The sequence below is a fragment of the Marmota monax genome, unplaced genomic scaffold, assembly GCF_021218885.2.
Source record: "Marmota monax isolate L192 unplaced genomic scaffold, Marmota_monax_Labrador192_F-V1.1 WCK01_AAM20220418_F8-fsc00493, whole genome shotgun sequence".
Lineage (NCBI taxonomy): Eukaryota > Metazoa > Chordata > Mammalia > Rodentia > Sciuridae > Marmota > Marmota monax.
Genome location: NW_026692681.1, coordinates 215,238 through 225,032, shown reverse-complemented (window position 1 = coordinate 225,032; position 9,795 = coordinate 215,238). Strand labels below are relative to the sequence as shown.

General features: G+C 36.7%; 1 protein-coding gene and 1 long non-coding RNA gene across 2 annotated transcripts; one reads left to right on the top strand and one right to left on the bottom strand.

Moving 5' to 3' along the window:
* Positions 1-2,088: 2,088 nt before the first annotated feature.
* Thap1 (THAP domain containing 1) lies at positions 2,089-8,657 on the bottom strand. Its single transcript, XM_046446519.2, has 3 exons — positions 8,520-8,657; positions 5,881-6,076; positions 2,089-5,258 (listed from the first exon to the last, which is right to left on the bottom strand). The coding sequence occupies exons 1-3, from the start codon at positions 8,588-8,590 to the stop codon at positions 4,884-4,886; spliced, it is 642 nt and encodes a 213-aa protein (XP_046302475.1). The 5' UTR covers positions 8,591-8,657; the 3' UTR covers positions 2,089-4,883.
* Positions 8,658-8,742: 85 nt separating this feature from the next.
* LOC124093979 (uncharacterized) lies at positions 8,743-9,795 on the top strand. Its single transcript, XR_006852093.2, has 2 exons — positions 8,743-8,881; positions 9,245-9,795. It is a non-coding gene; the product is annotated as an uncharacterized LOC124093979 (long non-coding RNA).

The following is a 9,795-nucleotide window of genomic DNA, read 5'->3' as shown; positions in this document are numbered from 1 at the left end:
GGGCAGGGTTCTTATTTGACCTGATTTTCATAAGTCATTTACAAACTGCTCCTGTAGCTTTTGCACTTTCTGCCATAGGGCTGGGGGCGGGGGGTGAAAAATTGTAAGTTGCCACTGAGCTAAGAGTTGAATTCAACTGAAGCTGACCCTGTAATTTGCCATTCAAGCCTTCTCTTGGTTTCAAGCATTCAAAAGACTAGAGTTCCAAAACAGTTTCAACACATAGATGATGACGACTATTTTTGTCTGTGTGGTGATATTTTCCTGGTATTTCCTATGACCCTGCCATTTCCCCAGAATCTCCCCACACACACACCCCTTTTCTTTTATCCTCTGTAAAGAGCTGGGGATGGAACCCAGCTTTACTACTGAGTTACATTCTCTTTTTCATTTTTTAAAAATGTTTTTAGTAAAAAAAATTAAAAATTATATATATATATATATATATATATATATATATATATATATTTTAGAGAGAGAGAGAGAGAAAGAAAGAAAGAATTTTTTCAATATTTATTTTTAGTTTTCTGCGGACAAAACATTGTTTTTGTATGTGGTGCTGAGGATCGAACCCAGGCCGCACGCATGCCAGGCGAGTTTATATATATATATATATATATTTTTTTTTTTTTTTTTTTTTTTACTTTTTATGTGCTTCTGAGGATCGAACCGAGTGCCTCACATGGGCTAGGCAAGTGCTCTACCACTGAACCTCAGCCTCTCCTTTTTAATTTTGAGATAAGTCTTGCTGAATTGCAGAGACTGACTTTGAATTTATGATCCTCCTGCTTCAGTCTCCCAAGTGGCTGGGATTACAGGAGTATATCGGTGCATCTGGTTTACTTTCATTTTTGAGAGTTTTGCTACAGATAAATTTGACAAAAAGTTTTTCCTTTAGCACTCTGTCATTTGACTGCTTTCTGGTCTAATTTTTTTTTTTTTCCTAATAAGCCACAACATTAATCTTGTTGTGGTTCTCAGGTATACAACATCACTCTTCTCCTACTGCTTTAAAAAAATTTTTTTTAAACATTTTTATTACATGTCTGGGCGTGGATCTCTGAATTTATCTTGTTTGGTATTCATTAAGTTTCTTGTGTGCTTTGTGTATGTGTATTTCATCAAACTTGAGAATGATTATTTCTTAAATTTTCTTCTGCTCCTTCCTCTCTCCCCGCCCCCAGCCCCTTTCTTCTTTTGGTACTCCACTTACTCATATGTTGGTGTGTTTAACAATGCTACACATTTCTGAGGCTTTGTTTATTTCTCTTTTTTTCATCTCTACTCTTCAGATGGCATAATCTCTACCTTTAAGTTTGCCGATTTTTGTTCTATCAGTTCAAACTAGTGTTGATTCCACTAATGAATGTTTTATTCTGGTTAATAACAACTCTAGAATTTCCATTTTTTCCCCTCACATTTTTATCTCCTTATAGTTTTTTTTTTTTTTTAAATAAGGTATTGAGGATTAAACCCAGGGTTTCTTAACCACTGAGCCACATCCCCAGCCCTGTTTATTTTTTATTGGAGACAAGGTCTCCAAGGTCTTGTTAAGTTCCTTAGGGCCTTAAGTTACTGAGGCTGGCCTCAAACTGGCCATCTTCTCATTCTCTTGCCTCAGCTTCCCAAGTTGCCACAATATAGGCATGTGCCATCATGCCTGGCTTCTTTCTTTCTTTTTTAACAGTAAGGCTTATTTATGAATTAACATCAACAATGAAAATAAATGAGCTATGTTTCCATGAATAAACAGATAAAATTTAAAAACATGTCGAGTGAAGTTTTAAAAGATATACTCAGGGCTGGGGCTATAGCTCAGTGGCAGAGCACTTGCCTCCCACTTGTGAGGCACTCAGTTCCATCCTTAGCACCACATAAAAATAAATAAAATAAAGGCATATTGTCCATCTACAACTACAAAAAAAAGAAAAAAAGAAAAGAAAGATATGCGTAGATAGTTGTATAACATAAAAACAATTGATACATAATTTTTATAGATATATTTTGTATCATTGTTATTTGCCTACTCAATGTTTGCTGCTATGCTCTTACCACAATGGCAAAATTATTAAGAACACACAACAGGTATAAGATCAGTATACACTTAAATTCTTTTTTAATTCAAGACTTCAATTTTAGAATGTGACAGTTCAAACTAAGTAGGAGGTCAAAGTAAAGTTTATAGTTCCATAAAGAAATACTTCTTTAATTAGAGTGGCAACTGATTCTATTTTTATCTAGAAACCTATTTTAAAGAATTTAAGCAGAATATTTGCTTAAAAGTGAACAGAGAAAGGATCACCACTTACCAAAGATGTTATAAAAGGGAATCATACAGGGTTTGATGATGAGTCTTCAAGAATTTCTACACTACTTTGACTCTAAAGCCCTGTGAGATTTTCCATGTCTCCCAGCAGTTCTGAGAAACAACTGCTTCTTGCTATTTCTTCCAAATTGTCACACATAAATGGATATTTTAGTATTTTACTATACGCACTTAAATTTCAACTTTCAGAATACGCTGCAATTCACATTTCTTTTCTCCCCATTTCAGACTGACTTTTTCCCTACTTTTTTTCAGACTGAGTTCCACTATACTTGACCAGGACTTATTTTAGCCTAAATGTTTTACTTTTCTTGGAAATGTTATAAACAATAGATAAAATGAATTTTAAAAACATTCAACAAATCAGGCACAATGGCACACTCCTGTAATCCCAGCTACTATGAGGCCATGGTAGGAGAACTGCAAATTTGCAATCAGCAATGGTAAATTTAAATTCATTCCCAGAAAGGGGGGGTGGGGAACAAAACAAAACAAAAAAAAAAAAAAAAGAAAAAGAAAAATCAACAAGATGTTAAATTGTTCCACCTCAAATTCAGAAATAAGCATGTACATTTCAAACATGTAAATACAAGCTGTTGGTACATGTGTTGCTTACTCAGTTAGATACAAATGGGGATTTACATCTGTCATAAAGACAACAGCTTCAAATTAAATAACGCTAAATAATTATGATTACCACATTTATAATCTAACCTAGATTCTTGGTTTTGGACAAATACACACACACAGTCTTTTATGTAGAAGACAATTTAGGTTAAAGATACACACTTTGAAAAAATATTTACCCAGTTTTCCAGGAATTGCTAGAGATGAAATATGAAAACAAACTATTTGAAGACTTTGAAGCTTCTAAAAAACGGTTGCGTTCCATCAGAAACCAATGAACGTGCTCTCATTCATTGCAGTCCTAAATATTGTTATCAGACTATGTAAGTAATCTAAACATTATTTTCTATTTTTGAGATATTGGTTCACAAAGAATCAAATCTCCATGAATCAAACTGCTACCTACAGGTAGCATGGCAGTGAATAACAATAAAAATCAGTTCTATAAAAAACACTTTTTAACATCCTTGTTTTATCTCTTACTATTGTCTTAAAAAAAAAAAAAGTCTGTTACTCTTCAACTATCTCAGTGTATCTTTAAGTATAAAAGTGATAATTTTAGTTGGAATAATTATTCTAAATCTAAATAATTTCTACAGCAATATTTTGTACTCAGAACATGTTTTCATTTCAAATATATGTAAAATTTCTCACAAAATTAGAATACAACTCACAGTTTGAGCAGAAACTGCAGTAAATCTCAACATTTAGTAAAATAAACATTACGTATTAGGTTGCTTTTGAATATAAATCATTCATTTAAGTAGGTGGGATATAATTTCTAACATGTTACAAGTGAAAAACTAATTTTTTATGTGAAGTCTGGACCAAAATCAATTAGTTAAACACAAGAGTACCATGTCATTATACAAATCAAACTATCAACAGAACATATTTGGTAAGACATTTGGATGAAGATATAATTACGGTTAGGGAATTGGGTATCCTTTCATCAAGGGTCAGGTCCCAATTTTTACTTCAATGGTAACAAATGCCTTACTTTGTTGTTAAAGAATGTTTCTTCCAAAATTGGGCACTGCAGCCCATGTATGCAATCCCAGCAGCTCTGTAGGCTGAGGCAGGAGGATTGCAAGTTCAAAGCCAGGCTCAGCAGTTTAGCAGGGCCCTAAGCAATGTAGTAAGACTCTGTCTCAAAATTAAAAAAAAAAAAAAAAAAATGGGGGAGGGAGCTGAAGATGTGGCTTGATGGTTAAGCACCCCTGGGTCCAATCCCTGGTACCAAGAAAAAAAAAAATGTTTCTCTACCTGAGAATATATTCGATTTTATAATGCTAGGGAAAAATGAAAGGGTTCATTTTTTAAAAACTCACCTTTATATTTATTGATTAGATACAGAATGATTCTTTATTTTCTGTTCTAAAGACAGTCAAATCTTTTTCAATTGATTTGCCAATTTATCCTTGACAAGTGATTCAGAAAGATAAATGAACCTTCTGATTTTACGGATGTGAATGTTTGAATACACAGACAGGTTATACCCTACAATCTAATCCATACTCCTGATTTAAAATATAACTAAGTTTTTTCAATAAAAAGCATTAATTTTTAAAATTGAAACTTAAATCTTATCTTTACTTCACTGTTCTCACTCTCTGTGCTTTTCATTTTTACATTATTTCTATAAATATTCAAACAAAATCTCCAATCTTGAAACCAACTTACAATGGCAGTCTAAGGCTTTTTAAAATAACTTTTAAAATATTGTTTTTAATGTAAAAACTCTGAAATTACAAACAAAAATTTACAATTTTACAGTATATATCTAATTTATTTTTTAAAAAAATATTCTGAATTGTTTTTATACAAGTAATCAAGTGCTTTTTTTCCCCAAATGAAACGCCTATATAAGCTAAAAGAGGATGTGTGGTCTTGCCCCATTAAAAATCAATACACATTTCATTTTTTTTTTTTATGCTGGTACTTCAACTATTTCAAAGAAGTCATTTGGTAGAATCACATAGCCTCTTTCTGATATGTCATCTTTCTCTTTCTGGAAGTGTACAACCTCCTTTAGTTTTTCAAGCTGTCGTTCTTGTCTTCTGCATCGCTGCTGGGCAGTCTTGAGCTTCTTCCTGAGCTTTTCAACTTGTTGTTCTAGCTGATGAATCCTTTTCCTCTGGTGCATTGTATCCTCCACAGTATAGTTGTGGTCACAGAAAACTGAGAGATTATCAGGGGTTTGAAGTGGAGGCATCAGTAACCCAATAGCAGCATCGACCTGGGAAATGGGAGGTGTTAAAGGAGGTGGGGGAAGGTGTTCTTGTGGCTCCAGAAGATCTTCCTTCTAAAACAAAAATGCAGATCATATGTGAATTTAGTAACTAAAAATAATAGCTTAAATGAGTTAAACTGTGGAATTTTGGAAATACTAGACTTCTGTGACTCAGTGGTACAAAAACATTCCAAAATAAGAACAGAGCTTCAATTTTTACTACTTAAAATTGAAGTGGGATGCAGACAACAGATAATAACTTAAAACTAAACTGTCACTGAGAAAGATAACCCCAAACTTATCAACATACAAGTAGAGGCATAGAGTGATGTATTTTTTAATGTATATATTTATTTTAGTTGTAAATGGACCTTTATTTTATTTATATGTGGTGCCCAGGGCCTCACATATGCTAGGCAAATGCTCTACCACTAAGCCACAACCCCAGCCCCTAGAGTGATCTTTAAGTAAGTCACAAAGTTAGATTGAATTCCTTAGGGTGAGGATATTTAATAAACTCCATTTTGTGTTTTTTAAAAAGTATGTCACTGTTAATAGTGGTTATTTACAAGCAATAGGTTCTAGCTACATCTGTTAACTGTTCCCTAAGTTTTCCAAATTTTCCACAATGAATACATTAAACACATTAATTTTATAAATACAAGACAGCTCAACATTTTGAAATACATATTACCTTGTCATGTGGCTCAGTACAAAGAAATATTGTGGGTACAGCATTCTCTTTCAGTAACTTGTTGTTGCACTCCCTCTTAAAGCAGTCTGGAGTAAAATGTTCTGAACAAATACTGCTGTACTTGGTGGGCTTAAAGTTTTTTCTTCTGACAGCTGCCTCCCATTTTTCACAAAGACTGGGTCGAGTAAGAGGAAACCTAAGAAGACATAATTCAGTTCTCTAACCTTTTTAAAAATAAACAAATAAAGGCACCCAAACTTTCTTACTTAGTAAAGAACTATCTTACATTGGTCTTGACATACTAAAGAGTACTTGATTAAAGATTAGCTCCACTTACATATTTATCTCCTTGATTAATGTTTAACTTTCTATATTAAAGACAAAAAAGGTTCAAGTAAAATATATCCTATAGAATGAAACTGTACTTATATATTTTTTACTAATAAATTTCTGTGTGTTGCATATAAAAACAAAAATGGTATATACACATCTACTGTCCTAGGGGAAAAGAGACTTCTAGTTCTAGTATAATCACTCTGACTGAAAAATATGATAGGCTAAATTTGAACTAATCAAATTATAGGCAGATAATGATAAAAAAAAAAAAAAGGAAATTATTTATTTTATTTATCTCTAACTCAACTGGGATATGTCCATTAGGCCCAAGTAAAAGGAGATAGAATTTGGAAGGATTAGGAAAAAAAGTCAAAACAAGATGTTTCAAATCTATTTCAGTTTCTCTTCCAACTAAGGTATGCTAAAATTTGTGCTATAATCACAAAGATCTAACAAATCTATCCAAGAGTCCCTTTTCTTGGCACAGCAAGCTCTCTCTCTGCTACTATTTAGAAGCTGGGAGAAGAGGTGCTCTTTGAAAATCCCTGCTGGAAATGATGGTCAGACGTACAAACTAAGGTAGCAATCACTTGTAAAATTCAATACACAGGGCCTCCTGGCCCAAGGATTACAATTTTAGCTGTGAGAATCTATGAAGATCTTTCCCATCTACTTGCCCCCAAACTGTTCTACATTAAATACAGGATCTCCCTAAATTGCTCAGGTTGCTCTCAAACTTGCTATTCTCCTGCTTCAGGCTCTAGAGTTGTTGGGATTATAGATGTGCACTACAGTGCTCAGGCTTAATCTTTTAAAGATCTAACAGGAACACAGTATTTCTGGTAAGTGTTATGTTATTCTCAACTATTTTCCATACTTTTAGATTTTTTTCTACCTGTTATTAGAAATGAGGGATGGGAAGGTGGAGAGCCAAATGCATATTCCTGTCATCTCCGGACCTATTCCTACACCCTGAAAGGACATCATTTTCAAAAATTACAAAAACACCAATTATGTACATAATATTAGGATATACTGAACTGAATGTCATAATGGGCCAACCCCTTCTCCATGGGGAAAAGTAAACACTCCGAAGATCTCTTTATGCTCCATGCAGTTTTATTTGCCTGTGGTGCAGTTCAAGTTACATAAAACATATAAATATGCATCCAAACCCCCTATCACACATAAATAATTCCTCATAAAAATTTTTGAAAGAATATTTTAAAATCTGCTTTCGTACTATTTGGTTATGAAACACTTGTATAATTTACCATTGGATCTGACTTCTTAGCTATCACTTTCATATCGTCAGGCATTCTGGCAGAGAAATCATGATGGAAATATAATAAAATTTGTAAACACTGAATTTGGCTGATTGAAAACACTGTGTGCATTACTTGATTATCGTTAATTTCAATCTTTTTTTCTTTTTTTTTTTTAAATGATGTTGGGGATTGAACCCAGGGCCTTGGGCATGCTAGGCAAGCACTGAGCTATATCCCCAGCCGGTTAATTTCAATCTTGCAATTTTCTTTTCCTATTTTCAAGAAAATATTCTCCACTACAGCTGGTTAGCTGCGGAAACTAGAGGATAAAATAGCCCTGAAAGCTGTGGAGCAGATCTGTAATAGCTCACATTGACCTTTATTACGGCACCTGAGTATTGTCTATATTATCATTACTGTGTGCTGAAAGATAACAACTCCATGGCTGCACCAGAGGCTTCCTTTAAAACCTAGAGACCCTTAAAGGGTAATTCCTGGAAATTGTGTAAAAAAAAAAAAAATCCTGATATCCTGGCCAAAATTCAATCATTAATTACTATAATGCAAGCCTCCGAATCAGCGGAGATAAGAATATTGCGACTTCTTGGTGTTTTTAAAGGTCTTTGTTTCTATTTGAAGTTTGGGCCTTAGGGATTTATTCTGGCTGCTCCACGACTCTTGCAAGACCAAGCCCCGAGCCCCTGAGCGGCCGGCAGAAATCGCTCGCGGTAGCGAGCTCGCCAGGCCCAGAAAAGTGAGAGCTTTGCAGCCAGGAGCCCTTCCGAGAGCGCAAATGGCCGCCTCGGCAATATACCCTAGAGCGCGCTGCTGTGGTCTCCTAAAGTATCCCCAACTCAGGCACGCCCACCACGATAGGGCCGGGAGACCCCTACGGAGCCCGTAGCCCGGAATCCCGTGCCCCGCCCCTCTCGTCAGGTCTCGCGCGGACACGCGCCTAGCTCCGCCCCCAGCCCAACCGGCCGCGCGCCCCCAACCCCAGCTGGGACCGGTCCGCGAGACGCTCTGGTTCCATACTTGTGGAAAGAAACAGGTTTATCCTTATCATATCGGTTCTTGCAGCCGTAGGCGGAGCAGGACTGCACCATCCTTCCGGTCCTCAGTCACTTCACTTAAGCCGACCCAGAAGAAAAGTGAAAGGGCTCACAGTGTCGCTGAGCTCGGTTTTGACACTCTCGCTTCTTCTGTAGTTTTGGTCAATAGTTAACAATGATGAAAACCTCACTCTGGGGCGACTACTGTGCCTGTTTTGTTGTTTGCATTAGCAGAAGGACCACAGCCATCGCCCGTCTCCCATCTCCAAGATGGCGGAGGCAGCTTCAACCTCACCTCTCGCGAGGAGTTCGTCCCACTGTCTCTGATTAGCCCAGCGGTCAGAGGTAACGTTTCCTGGGAGGCAGAACATTGGCTGAGGCCCGGCGTGACCTGCGGCCTGTGCTGCGTTACGGAAGTGGGCGGGGCTTCAGAGCTTTCGCAGGGAGGGAGGGATTTGTGGGGGAAGGAGGCGGGAAATGGGCGGTGTCCCGGTTCCGACTTCCGCCTTGGGTGGTGGGTTAATTTATCCTTTTATTGAGGCGGCTTACAGTGGAGATCAAGTACGGCCTGTTGTATCTGGTGGGCTACAGAAAACACGTGTAAAACACCCATTTCTTTAAAAAGTGAGTGGGAGACTATTGATTTGTAAAACTTTTCAGACCCCTTTCCCAGACTGCTGATCTTTATCCCATTCCCTGTCTGTTCAGGCAACACAGCGCTCTGTGAGAGCCCAGGTGACCGATTTGTAGCAGTGAAAGAGGACCTACACATGCTGTATCTTCTCAGCTCCCGAGGCAGAAACGCTCTTTGCTGGCCATTCTGTGCTGTGATCTCCTTGTGTTCTGATGGAAATTACAAGCTGCTGGAGCTATTTCACATAGAGGTTTCACCTCCTGGTTCCTTCTTTCTCTCTTTTATGTAGATCTAAGTCTGGAAAACGGACTGTTAAATGGCTCTTGTAATACACTTTTCAGCTCTCTTAAATGTTAATGTTTCCCTTAGGGTTCCATCTTCTGGTCCTCTCCAATTCTAAATACCTTGCTCCTTAAATTCAGTGAAATGCCATGATGTCCTAGGTTTTTTTGTTTTTTTTTTTAAATTTCCTACGTAAATCTCCCTTCTGAATTATGTCTGTTGAGTTATTTGTTTAGCTGCCTAAATCAGAAACTTTGGAATCATCTAGGATGTGCCTCTCCCATCACCCCAACCTCTGAGGACTAGGTTGATTTTGTAAAATAAAATGAATCTCTTAAATCTC

What these genes read in the sequence shown, in the direction of transcription:
- Thap1 (XM_046446519.2), bottom strand. Translation starts at nt 8,590, where the DNA reads ATGGTGCAGTCCTGCTCCGCCTACGGCTGCAAGAACCGATATGATAAG. An exon ending in AAACCTGTTTCTTTCCACAA is followed by an intron (nt 6,077 to 8,519) that starts GTATGGAACCAG and finishes ATGTCTTCTTAG; the next exon opens with GTTTCCTCTTACTCGACCCA. An exon ending in GTACTGAGCCACATGACAAG is followed by an intron (nt 5,259 to 5,880) that starts GTAATATGTATT and finishes TTTTTGTTTTAG; the next exon opens with AAGGAAGATCTTCTGGAGCC.